We start from the raw sequence: 14312 nt of genomic DNA, 5'->3' as shown, positions 1-14312 counted from the left end.
TGAGGCTAATTCACTTTTAGATGTGTGTAGGATGCGGAATGTGTCATTCTGTGTCTCTATTGAATAACATTAAAATTAATTTTGCTTTTTAAAAGAAAAAAAAAAGTACTTGAGTCAATCTGGAGCTTCATCTTCATCATCTTGATACCGTAGCTGTTTGTGTTCCAGTTTGAATTCTGATAGCTCGTGCAGAGTGTGTTGTGTTTTTCTTTCTTCCTTTTTTAAAGACAAAAATAATATAAATAGTTCTAATGCTGAAAGCTACAGAAATAATTGATTACACTGGATACTTCAAAAATAGCTTACAGTTTCAAGTCCCTTGATAAAAGAAAAGCCCTCTGAATTATATGACTGGGTTGGAAAGGAGGAAGCAGCCAAGACGAGATGACTCTGGGCAATTTATGGCAAAGTCTGAGGCTGAAAAACCGAGCGTGCTCGCTTTGTTTACAGAACCATGTTCTTGGCTAATTCTCACTTGCTCTGGATTTGCTTTTGCTGCATTGTCCAGTTTCTGTTTGGATGAAGAAATGAAATTACATCTTTGAGTGACCTGAACTTGAAAGCTCTAATGTAGCTTCAAATTTCCCAAATAAGGCTTCCTCCACATCATAATAGGGCATTACAGGACCTACTTATCCTTTTGTTATGTTTAAGAGGAGAGAAAATGGGAAATGGATTGAGTGTCTATAACAGCCAGAATGGGACAACTCACCACGTTAAATTTGCTGTAGGACAATTCCAACAAATCAGTTTAATTATGTAAACTAATTTAAAAATTATTTTAATTTTTGTCATTCGCATTTCATTTTATCTACCCTTTTGCATCCTTTCTTTAAAGATTCTATTCCACCATTTCTTTGATATTAGTGTAACTCCTGTCTCATGCCAAGTTGACCCATGGCAATTTGGCCATGATGAGTTGTCCCACAATGAGTTGACCACGGTGAGTTGGCTATGGCAAGTTGTCCTAGACCAGGGATGTCAAAACTGCATCATCATGGTGGTGTCACGTGACGTATCGGGACTTTTCCCCACTTCGCTAAAATGGGTGTGGGCGTGGCCAGCGCGTGATGCATCCTGCCCGCGGGCCATGAGTTTGACAGCCCTGTCCTAGACCCTGTAACAGCTTCTTTTAAATGTATCCATGTCATATATTCGGACTGCAGGTTGGGAATGATGAGAGTGATAGTCCCAAATATCTGCAGTGTTAGGGTGAAAACTTTTTGAAGACAGTGTTATTGTTAACCATCGGCAGAGTGAAGCAGACGTCTTAGACAATAGATCTTGGTTGTCATGAAAACACAGCAGGTTCTTGAGTTATATAACGTACAGATACTTTAGAGTCCAAAATTGGAAAGAGCATTTATGTGATTTTGTGACTCATATTCCAAAGTAGGTATGCTGTTTGTTATAAATCTTGTTTCAGGTGGAACAGTGCCTCCATTTGCTCCTCTATCTTGAGCAGCAAGGGCACTTAGGACCCAGATTCAAAGTTCTGACAGTCAGCCACCTTGTGGTCACATGATCAAACTTTGGATGCTGAGCAGCACGGCTGCATTTATGGCCATTTGCAGCATCCCACACTTATGTGACTGTGTTTTATGATACTTTTCCCAAAAACCAGCACTTCCAGATCTTGGAAAACCACACCCATAGTGAACCATTCATTTGCTTAACAACTGCAGTGTTCACTTAACAACCATGGATTTACTTAACGACTGTGGTGATTGGCTTAACTACCATGGCAAAAGTTGTAGAATCTGGTTGGTCACATGACAGGCTCATTTTACAACCATTATGTCATATGACCATAATGAACAGACTCCGTTACAGTCATCTTGAAGGACTACCTCTATAGTGATTTTAAGTCATCAGCTTTTTATCACATTCAGTCTCCACTGAAGTGGGATTGAGCAGGATGAATGGTCACTTGCATAGATATCTTTGTGTATATTTTATTATTTTATTGTTTTTTCCTTTCTATAATACTGTATATTATCTATAGGATGAGATGGGTGTTCCATAACTTATTCAATGGTTCTGAGCCTACCTGGAGTTACAGGGAGAGAAGTATTAATACAGCTTTCTTCAGCCTAGAAGCTTTCAATTGTATTGGATTTCAGTTCCATTATTCCCAGACAGCATAGCTATGCTGCTTTAGGATTATGAGGGTAAAGTCCCTCTCGCTTGGACTTCGCCACCAGGTTAAATAAGGTTAACTCATAAATTATTGGTACTGCAAAAATGCCCTTTTTATTGGACTGAATTCTGCAGAAAAGGTCCCCATAAAATGGTCACAATCTCAGGGGCTGAGTCTTTTTATGCAGATGCTAGTGCCAGGCAAAAAAGAAGACACACTGGCTATGAATTCTGTAGCTAGTTCCAGTACATTTGCAAGGTCCCCAAGTTGGGAAACTTTGGATGGAAGAGAGGCTGCTGAATCAGACAATACAAACCATCCCATTTATAGCAAGAAATACTTTCCCTCTAATAAACAGTATTCATTGCAGATAGGTTTATTCAGAACCTGAGCTACACAGGTGAGGGAAAATTCAGAGAAACTGAAATACATTGTCTTAAGTTTCTTGGCAGAAAAGTGAGCAATACATTTACTTGATAATAATAGTCCATTCAGTGATGCACAGCATTACATCTAGTTATCTGATTCAGCAAGATTTTTTCCCCAGTTATTCAGAAAATTGTCATAGAAGCAGATTTCTTAATTTGAAGAATAATTGATCTCAGTCAGGGTTGTCCAGTAGAAGCCAAATGGAGTTTGACGTCACTCCTCTTCACATGGATGCTGGTAAACTTTGTGCAGTGTCCTATCCTATTTCATGGCTTTCTACCAGGGGTATGATTCTGCCGGTTTGGACCAGTTCGGGCATACCGGTAGCTCCGACGATCAGCTGAGAGCGAACTAGTTTGCTCTGACGATCAGCTGGGCCTGCCCACCTGCCCCTGTGCTATATCTACCTTTATTTCCTTTGTTTGAAGCCCAGCTGATCAGCGCAGCAGTGTGGATTGCTGCGCCTCAGCTGTTTTATTCACGGGAGCTGCAGTAAAAGGTCCTGTTTTCAAATGTACTGTGCGCGTGTGGATCACGCGCGAAGCGAACAGGTTGTTACACTGGTTGAATCCCACCACTGCTTTCTACTGATGGAGACGAGTTTACAAGAAGCTTGTCTGTTATGGTTAATCTCAGTTCTCAGCAGCTTTTTGTATATGTGTGTGTGTTTTGTGACCATTTGTTCCTCCAATTCTCTGGTATATACAGAGAATTCAAAGGGAGGAGGGATGAAGCACTTAGTTTCTCACATTCTCCTGAACTTCAGAGATATTCAGAACTCCAGCAAATCTGTGAGTCATTTCTGAATCTCTCTGAAGACTAGTTATAGGTAAACAGATGTCACCAAGAAAGGTTTTTTTTTAAAGAAGTGTTTCTAGGACGAAACATCAGGTAATACTGATGTTCCTACTTCATCCAAGATCAACCTCTAAAAATTACACCAAGAATCTCTTGGTATATATTGTAGCTCTAAATCAGGGCTGTCAAACTCGCGGGCTGTGGGCCGGATGTGTCACATGCTGGCCACGCCCATGCCCAGTTTAGCGAAGGGGGGGAAGTCATGATACGTCACGTGACGCCGCCATAACGCCGCGAGTTTGACATCCCTGCTCTAAATTAACCAGTCTTCTCCAACAGGGTGTTTTTAAGCTCCAGCCAATCTTGGCATCAAACATCCTAGATGGGTGGGTGGAGGTGTGTAACCCAGCACATGGTGGTTTAAATTGCACCTTGGAAGAATTGTATTAAGCTTCAGAATACCTTAAATATAAATGCTCTCAAAACTTTTCTATTTCAGCAAGCTGGCCTGGCCTAACTCCCATCTTTTAAATTTTTAAATTTTTTTAATTCGTGATTTTACAAATTGGGTGTTTTAATCTGTGTTTTGGCCGAAATATTTAATACTTTTAAGGGATTTTTTTAAATATTTGTATTATCTGTATTTTATCTTGGCTGTTCACCGCCCTGAGTCCTTCGGGAGTAGGGCGGTATAGAAATTTGATTAATAAATAAATAAATAGGGTGTTCTTTTTTCATTCTATTCTTGAATCATTTTTTAAGCACAAAACATTTGTTAGGGGACTTTCAATTGCCTTTGTCCTTTTTTGGGGCAACCATTTGCCAAACATGGCTGAGGGAAAAAACCAACCTGTAAATCAGTCGCCTGATAGTTAAACTGGAAGGGAAACAAGTCAATTTTTTCCTAAGGCAATTTGAGACTAGAGCTTGTAATTTTTGTTAAAGCAACAATAATCAAATCTATAAAGTTTTCTTAGGCTGTAAATTGATTAATCCATTTCTCTCCTTTGGTGTAGAGAGTAGCACAGCTGCTCTACAAATCAGAAATGGCATTAAGGTTACTTTACAAAGCATAAATCAGAGTTTAGATTTCGTTATTCCTAGCTTGTTATATATGAACCACATATCTCATTTTAAAAAAAAACTTCAGTCAATGTCTAAACAAACAAGGTTTAAACCCTGTGCTTTTTCTGGTTTGATTTCAGTTTATTGTAAACTGTTGCTAATGTGTAATAACAGTTTGAAATATGCTAAACTAAACTAAACTTGCTCGCTTCTATGAGAAGCGGGCACAAAGTATTGTAGTTCATATTATTCAGAGGGATGTTCTTGCTCCATGTAAAATTAAATTATGGTTTACAACATGTGAACTAGCCCTTTCCATGTACTTTTTAAAGTAAGTTAAAATAGGAAGATGGATTTAAATGTGATAAACATGCACATACAAATCAACAGATCATCTTTTCTTTTATGTACACTGAGAGCATATGCACCAAGACAAATTCCTTGTGTGTCCAATCACACTAGGCCAATAAAAAAACCTTTCTTTCTTTCTTTCTTTCTTTCTTTCTTTCTTTCTTTCTTTCTTTCTTTCTTTCTTTCTTTCTTTCTTTCTTTCTTCTCTCTCTCTCTCTCTCTCTCTCTCTCTCTCTCTCTCTCTCTCTCCATCCATCTATCTATCAGCCCCCATGTAGATGCAGGCCATACTTGGCTCTTTCTACGAAGTTGAGTATCTTCAAGAGTTTTTAAAATTATTGCCAGAAACTACTGTAAAGGGACCAATTGCATATCATCTATGAAGTATTAAAAAAGAAAACATTGCTTCATTGGAAGCTGGAAGGGAATTCAGTGTGGAATGCATTGAATGGACTTGGTGTTAATGATTTATTTCTTGGTTATATCCCACCTTTTCTCCAGAATGTGAGGATGGCATAGATAGCAGTTCTCCTTCAGTTTTCGCAACAACAACCTGTGAGATAAATTAGGATGAAAATATTGAAGGCCAACACTTTGCAGTCTCACATTGCAGTCTGATAAAGTTAGACTCTGGTTTTGTGTATTTCGGAATGAGAATCCATTTCAGATTTCTAATATGCAGGTAAAAATATTTGAAAGTTAAGGAAGATGAACCTGGAGGATGGCCTTGATGGAGAGAGGGAAGATCCATTGCCAAGACAATCTATCTATCTATCTAACTATCTATCTATCTATCTATCTATCTATCTATCTATCTATCTATCTATCCATCCATCCATCCATCCATCTATCTGTATTTGAAAATATCTCAGACAAACATCTCATTCTCAAAAAGAGGGGAAGCATACACATTCAGACTTGCGAAATTCTCTTACAGTAGCCACTCTCATAAAAGTTTTAGGCCTAAGTGGTGTCTGTTTCTTGATATGGTCTATCTTGTTAGGGCTGACAGAATTAGAGCCCTGCAATTCCTCTGAAAGGAAATATTTGTTACCTGTAAAGCACCAAATCATAATACTTGCATCTTTTGTCAGGCTTAGACATTACAATGCAAAGCATCTCTTTCTTAGAATTTCCAGTTATTCCAGGAACAAGAAATAGCTTATTCCCGTGTACTGATAATACTGAAATTCTTTTTAACTCATAGGGAAGCAGTGTCTCCATTTGCATCTCACTTGGTTTCCAAGAGACTCCTATATATTTAAGAATGTAAGAAACGTAATCAAAAATGTATTGGAAGTTGGCAAAACACCAATCTCTGCAACATCCTTTATTTCCAGGAATGTCTCTGAGCTCCATAGGTTCTTTTAGAAAATAGTTGGCTGCCTCCCAGGTCATTAGTAAAAAAATAGTTCCACATGTACAGGTTAAAAGGAAAAGTAAATTGAGGTAGCTAAGAATATCCTACTAGAGAAAACTACATAGGATTAGCTGGGCAGCATCCCTACCTGTTTAACTGGATCTGTCAGGATTAGTGCTAATTGTTGCCTCTCTTTTTTGTTTTAAGCCTGTAGTTAGGGATCAAGTTTCTGGAGATGTTCCACATGCTCATTAGGCTGATTTTTAAAAAAATCTTTTCGTAAATCAAAGTGGAACATGTTCACAGGTTAGTTGTGTGCCTTATAACTAAAAGCTATAACTATAGCTATAACTTAAGTTATACTTAAGTTCATATGGCTGCACAGAGAGCTTTGCTTTTATCTAAATACTCTCCTTCCTCCCACCCCCAATAATTTATTTTTAGCAGAGTGAATTAATTTGTTAATACATTAACAGAGAATTTATTATTTGGAAGTAGACAAATGTATGTTTTTCCTCCCTGCTCCTACTTCTGGGAGAAGGAATATCTTAATTTCGAAGTTTCCTTTCCTTTCCTTTCCTTTCCTTTCCTTTCCTTTCCTTTCCTTTCCTTTCCTTTCCTTTCCTTTCCTTTCCTTTCCTTTCCTTTCCTTTCCTTTCCTTTCCTTTCTTTTCCTTTTCCTTTCCCCTTCCCCTTCCCCTTCCCCTTCCCCTTCCCCTTCCCCTTCCCCTTCTCCTTTTTTTGCAGTTTTTGTTAAGGCCATGATTATAGAACCCATTTTAACTCTGGAAGTTTTCCACTTACACAGATACATATTTTCAATCTTAGTGCCCACATCATGTCTTGGTCTAACTCTGAAGAATAATTCATTGTCACAGTTGCAGAGTGTCTTTTTCCAGATGTGGAAAAAATTTTCCTTTTATACATTTAGGGATAAACAACTGGTTTTAAACAAGCCACCTTCATAGCCCTATAAAGCAAGTTGTGTTTCAGTTGAAGTTTAGTTCATATTAACCACAGTTTATTCTGTTTGGGCAACATAAAGCACAGGCGATTGGTAGTAAAAACATTTTGAACTTCTCAGGTGCATTGAAGGAAAGGGGGAGCCTGAGGTCTTCATGAAATACAGTATTTCTGTTAATAGGCAGTCATGATTTACTGAAATGTAGACAATGATGATTAGTGGAAAAGGAGACATTATAATGTCTTACTTGTGTCTATAAAGAAGTAGAATTTCTTGAATTTAAGAATTATTCATGCTATAGTTATGGTGGAACTATAGGAACAAACTGGTACTGGATCGTGTTGCATTTTTGCTTGGTCTTGGTCTTAATTGGGATTGTTGTTGTTGCTCAGTCTTTTCTTAAAAACCTGCAGTGTTGAAGCACCCACAACTTTTGAAGGCAAAGCTGTTCCACTGGTTAACTGTCCTCACTGTTAGGAAGTTTCTCCTTAGTTTTAGGTTGCTTCTGTCCTTGATGAGTTTCCATCCATTGTTTCTTGTCTTGCCTTCTTGTGCTTTGGAAAATAAGTTGACCCCTTCTTTGTGGCAGCCCCTCAAATACTGGAATACTGCCTATCATGTCACCCCTAATCCTTCTTTCCTATCCAAATGTCTGCCAATGAAAAATGTTGAATTGAACTGGAGTGTTAGCTGTACAGGTAGTCTTTGACTTACGACCACAATTGAGATCAAAATTTCTGTTGTTAAGTGAGACATTTGTTAAATGAGTTTTGCCCCATTTTACAACATTTCTTGCCACAGTTGTTAAGTGAATCCCTGCAACTGTTAAGTTAGTAGCCCAGTTGTTAAATGAATCTGGCTTCCCCATTGACTTTGCTTGACAGAAGATCACAAAAGGCACTGGGACACAATAATCGTCATAAATATGAACCAGTTGCCAAGCGTCTGAATTTTGATCAGGTGTCCATGGAGATGCTGCAAAGGCCGTAACTATGAAAAAGAGTCATAAGTCGTTTTTCTCAATGCTGTGAACGGTCACTAAACAAACCGTTGTAAATCAAGGATTAGCTGTAGTTAATTTACTCTCTTATATGAGTGAGACAACTCTGCACACCTTGATCAAGGAATGGGGGAAGATACTTATGAAACTGAACCTAAGAGAGATCAGTTCTATGTTATTGCATCCCCTGGTTGAGTCATAATTGCATTAGAAGCCAAGCAGATTCTGTTGACTTTTCTGAAGTTATGGGACAAATGAAGACTTTCAGTGAGAGAGGAAGTGAAAGGCATTCACCTCTCTTGAAATGACACAAGCACATAAAACAGATCCGTCTCCATGGCAGCCGTCAAAGGGCCTCTGCTTTGATAAATAGTTTGTTATGGTTTTAGGAGCGATAAGCCATGTAAAGAAATGCTTGCGGGGGTCTTGGTCTCTCTAGTTTTATCACTGCTGCTGGACAGGCGCTGACATCATTGCATCTTTATTTCTGCAATTTCATTTGTCTGTGCAGAGAAGGGTCCATCAGGAAGCTGTAGATCATTAACTTGTTGGCAAATTAATCCTGATATCTTGAAAGAGTCTGCAGCATTGCATCAGGAAAAGTCAAAGAGGGAAGAAATAACCCTGTTTTCCCTCAGAACAAGCCTCTAGTCCAGCGTGTGGATTTCAACTCCCAGAATTCCCCAGCCAGTGGGGCATTCTGGGAGTCGAAGTCCACAAATCTTCAAACAGCCAACATTGAGATAACACTGCTATAGTTAATATGTTACCGTGTTCCCCCAAAATAAGACCCTGTCTTACACTTTTTTGAACCCTGAAATAAGCGCTTGGCCTTATTGTCATGTGCTCAAAAGCCCGATTGGGCTTATTATCAGGGGATGTCTTATTTTGGGGAAAACAGGGTAGTTTACTGTAAGTTTCATATGATGCTGTTGCAAATAAATGTATCTTAATCAGTAGTTAATGTGAAGCAAGTGGTGTGCTTGGTAGCTTGAAATAGCCTTTTGGGGTTCCTTGTAGCAACTACTATCTGTTTTACAGAGTTCTGGCCACAAAAGTTCATTTGCCAAGGATATGAAGAGCAGCTGATTCGATGACTTTTGATCACCTTCTTTGCTGCTGGAAGAGACTGGTGTCATCCATGAACTCAAAAAGATCCTAAAATGCAAATAAAGGAAAATATTTGTAGCTCAGGGTTGAAATGAGGGCTCCTTGGTGATCTCTGAGCTTGGTTGTTTTCTTGCAGACATTTCATTACCCAACTAAGCAATCAGCACTGATGATGTTACCTACTTTGGGTAATGAAACGTGTGCAAGAAAACTCAAGCTCAGATAGCACCAAGGACCCCTCGGATCCTAAAATCTCATAGAGTTTGAGAGTCTCATCCTGAGACTGAGATCTTATGTAAAAAAAAAAATTAAAATTAAAATTCTTATTTGAGGAATAAGATTTTGTGATGATGTAAGATTTTATTTTAATATTTTATTAGGAGGTTGCATTCCCCAGCATCTGCAGCAAATCATTCTATGACCCAATCTCTGGCAGCTGTCATCAGTAATTTGACTCCACTGATAAATCTGGTTACGAGGTCTTTAGACCACCTACTCTATGATGCGAAAATAGATTACATTATCCATTATGTGGCCCTTCAAATAATTTTTGCATTATGAACAAGTAAAGTACCTTTTACCTAGTCTTTAAATTCCAGAAAGGGAAGTTCATGTATATTATGCACATTTTACCAGCAGCCTTTTTGTTTGTCTCTAAAATTCATTACAGTGAAATGTGTTACACTTGGCACGGTTTCTTTCACAAACAGAGAAGTTGGCATGAAGATTAAATCTGTCACTGCTTTAGCCAAACTGTTGCTATGCAAGTATTTTAATTAAGGCAGATACTGCTGAAATATAAACTCTCCTGAAGTGTGTTTTGCACGTTTCTGTGACAAGATATCTCTATCTTGCATATGTCTTTTGAGTCTAATATATTTTATTTTGTTTGAAAATTTATATTGTGTTCTGTCTTAGCAGAGTTAGAAGCTGGGCTGTTGGTGAGGACGTGGTCTTTCCTCTAACCATCCATGTTTAAATGGTTCAGGGAACATTTCATGGGAACAAACTGTTTTAAAAATTCATCCTGTTGGAGTCTTGGTAAACAAGTTTATATTCTTGGTCATTATTTCTCATATAGAGTAAAAAGCTTTTTCTTTCAGTGAGTTCTAATTTATTTCATAAATTCCTTTGTGTATAGAGCTGTTTATAGCACAAAGTTGCTTGTGTGAGTTTTCTTAATGTTTGAAAACACACTACTAAAAAACCAAAGTTCTCACAAGCCCAGGTTTCCCATGTTGTGTGCGCTGGGAACCAGAGCATTAGTTAGACATGAAGGAGCATTACCATAAATTATTTCTGTATAACAAAACCCTCTTCCTCCAAGGTGCTTTTTCAAAAGGCAAATGAACTATATTTTTTTCCCTTGAGGAGGAAAAAGATGTTTCACTCTTCCTTAAGGGGAAGCAGTCCAATTGCCTTTTGAAAAAGCACCTTTGAGACAACCATGACCTAGATGACTGAAAATAATCTCCATAGACATAAAACTAGGGGTGAAATCCAGCAGGTTCTGGAGAACCGGTAGCGGAAATTTTGAGTAGTTCGGAGAACCAGCAAATACCACCTCTGACTGGTCCCAGGGTAGAGTGGGAATGGAGATTTTGCAATATCCTTCCCCCAGGAGTGGGGAGGGAATGGGGATTTTGCAGTATCTTTCCCCTGCCATGCCCACCAAGCTACACCACACCCACCAAGCCACGCCCACAGAACTGGTAGTAAAAAAAAAAATAGAATTTCATCACTGCATAAAACCCCTTCCATTTCCCATGGAATAACAGGTACCAAAACTGCTGCCATTACATAATACTCACTCTTTCTGAGGGAGCTGATGAAATGCCTATGATGAAGACAACATTTTATGAATTTGAAGAGGTGGACTGTAATCAAAGTGTTTGTGAGACATACAAGTTAACCTTTACAACTCTGAGAGGTTCTATTCTTTCTACCATAAATTAACCCAGCCATTTGGAAACCTGATACAGCATGACCACCTTTAGTGACACAATTGACACAATCAACTTGATGAAATGTCTCTTTAGCTCAGAGGGCACCAAGGATCCCACAGCTACAAGCTTTTTTTTTCTTTTTTTTTGCTTTAATTTATATCCCGCCCTTCTCCGGAGACTCAGGGCGGCTTACAATGCGTTAAGCAATAGCCTTCATACTTTTGTATATTTATACAAAATCATCTTATTGCCCCCACAATCTGGGTCCTCATTTCACCTACCTTTGAAAGGATGGAAGGCTGAGTCAACCTTGAGCCTGGTGAGATTTGAACTTGCAGTAATTGCAAGCAGCAATACCAGTGCTTTAGTCCACTATACTACAGGCTCTTCTCTGTATTTAGCTATTCAATAGCTATAAATAGCAATAGCTATTTGTAGCTATTGAGCTACAAATAATTTCTTCTATTGAACATTCAGCTTCCCTTTGCTTTACATGCCTGTATATGCAAGGATTGGTCTCAAAATTATGTTTTCATCAGTGTCATAACTGCAAATGGTCACAAAATCAGGACTACCTGTATAAGCATCTATTTCTATATGAACCAGATTTTAGATTGACATTTTTTGGAGTTAAATGTTTTAATGTTTATATACTTGTGTACATAAACCATTTTGGGAGAGTTTTGGCATATAAGATAACTTGGAAATCATAGTGGTATCTGTTTGGAGAAGAGGATTGGTTTGACAACGGAATATCGTTTGGAATGATACTTTTCATTGGAATTAAATATGTAGTGCCATACAGTTTCACATTCTCATTATCTTTGTATATGGACTTATATCAATGGAGTCCTTGATGCTTTCTGAGCTTGTTTATTTCCCTGCAGATGTCTTCAGTGCTCTGTTTGCAGTGGGGAGTGGGGTTTGCTTTCTGTTTTATATACAGTAGCTTCACCTGTCAGTATTTGTGGGAGTGAAGTTTTCTCCTTGATGGTTCCTTGATGAGGCTTTTGTTTATCTGAGTTGGTAGTGCTTTGATTAATGTAATGTTTACTGCTTGTTTGTGTGGTGTTAATCTTCGAGTTAACCCTTGCTTATCTGGGTGTTGATTGCCAGTTGAGGAGGTGTTCTAGTTATATGAACATTTTATTTCTGATTTATCAAAATTCTGCAGAGAATTGTGTATTTCTTTAGGAAGGAAAGTATCCCTTTTCCATAAGATTCCAGAGGTCTGTAATCAATGGATCTTTTCAATTATGAGTTTTTGTAATGTTGAAATGTCAAGTATTATTTAATGTGCAGTTATAACTAGGGTCAGAACAGGCGTTTCACAATCCTAAACATCCTGTTTTTAAAAAGGTTTTAATTAAGTTATTCTGAAGGCCTCCCCCCCACTTAGACTTTTGTAGGAATATAATCTTTTTTTCTCTCTGTTTGAAATGTTTTAATGTGGAAGACTTTTAATTCGCCCTAGAGTTAATTTCTCTCCTTGGCTATAAACAAAGTTGGTGGTCTTAACAAATCATCGGAGTTAAGTTTCAGATCTTTGTTATACTGAAAATTACTAACTGGTTTACTTTTGCTGATTTTATTAATGAAACCTTTAGCTGCTTGCCATTATTCCTAAAAGCTTCCAAAAGTGCTTATTATAGGGTACTAAGAATGTTTTTGAGAGGCATCTGCTCTAAGCTTTTTAATTATGCTTTTTTTATGAGCATCATTCTGTTAAGTGGGTCAAACTGGACCTGGGGAAACCTAAATTTACCTCCCTCCTTGGCTCTGAATTGTGTTGGGTGACTCCGAGGCATTCAATACTGTCTTGCAATTTATTTTATTTATTTATTTTATTTTATTTATTGAATTTCTATACCGCCCTACTCCCGAAGGACTCAGGGCGGTGCACAGCCATGAAATAAAACACATAAATATACAAAATTTAAAATCGAATAAAATGGATTAAATAATTTCCATCTTACTGTGAGCCCAATTCCTTGAATTCTTAGAATTAAAATAGGAGATACATATATTATTCAAGCAAACACTTTCTAAGACAAAGATTAATGTGATCCAACAACAACATTTTCTTATCACTTATTATGGAACTGGCTAAAGACAGAACAGAACAGAACAGAACAGAACAGAACAGAACAGAACAGAATTCTTTATTGGCCAAGTGTGATTGGACACACAAGGAATTTGTCTTGGTGCATATGCTCTCGGTGTACATAAAAGAAAAGATACATTCGTCAAGAATCATAAGGTACAACACTTAATGATAGTCATAGGGAAACAGTCAATATAAATCTTAAGGATACCAGCAACAAGGTTACAGTCATGCAGTCATAAGTGGAAGGAGATGGGTGATAGGAACGATGAGAAGATTAATAGTAATGCAGACTTAGTAATTAGTTTGACAGTGTTGAGGGAATTATTTGTTTAGCAGAGTGATGGCGTTTAGGGGAAAAAACTGTCCTTGTGTCTAATTGTTCTGGTGTGCAGTGCTCTATAGCGTCGTTTTGAGGCTAGGAGTTGAAACAGTTTATGTCCAGAATGTGAGGGGTCTGTAAATATTTTCACAGCCCTCTTTTTGACTCATTGCCCTCATACAGGTCCTCAATGGAAGAAGGCAGGTTGGTAGCAATTGTTTTTGTTATAATTGTTATAATTCTTTCTTTCAGCTTCCATCTTGCTGCCTCTAAAGGATATAGTGAATGTCTCAGGCTTATGATTACACATGGTGCAGAGGTTACAATTCTGGATGGAACAGGTACTCAAATTATCTGTTTAATGTGAAAAGATATGACGTTTGTATGCATGCATGGGTGCGGATGGGCATATTCCTCTGGCATTCTTTGCTTTCGTGGCACATAGCAATTGTAAAAGCAGAGGGATAGAAGGAAGAATCACTGCCAAGGCAACAGTTGGATAAAGGAAACCTGAGCCCAGGCCGAACTGTTATGTATGCAAACATCTCAGACAAGCTTCTCTGAGTTCACACAAAGAAGGAGAGAGAGGCACATTCTGACTTGCAAGATTTTACTACCATAAATATACAATAAAATTTACTATAAATTTACAATAAAAGTAGTATTAGACTTTATTTGGTTCCTCAGGTTCCTTAGTCTGGTCTACCTTGAAGGGTTAACTTC

General features: G+C 38.0%; 1 protein-coding gene across 3 annotated transcripts in view; it reads left to right on the top strand.

The window, feature by feature from the left end:
• Positions 1–14312, top strand: part of RAI14 (retinoic acid induced 14) — a 113796-nt gene that overhangs the window by 68366 nt on the left and 31118 nt on the right. For all 3 annotated transcript variants that reach the window (XM_070938907.1, XM_070938909.1, XM_070938908.1), the window contains exon 4: positions 13842–13930. In XM_070938907.1, coding sequence (XP_070795008.1) covers positions 13842–13930 — 89 coding nt within the window. The remainder of the gene's footprint in view (positions 1–13841; positions 13931–14312) is intronic.

Source organism: Pituophis catenifer, unplaced genomic scaffold (assembly GCF_029215685.1).
Source record: "Pituophis catenifer annectens isolate HBS135680 unplaced genomic scaffold, rPitCat1.0.hap2 SCAF_2, whole genome shotgun sequence".
NCBI lineage: Eukaryota > Metazoa > Chordata > Lepidosauria > Squamata > Colubridae > Pituophis > Pituophis catenifer.
The sequence above is the reverse complement of the archived record's forward strand: the minus strand, read 5'-3'. Positions and strand labels throughout refer to the sequence as shown.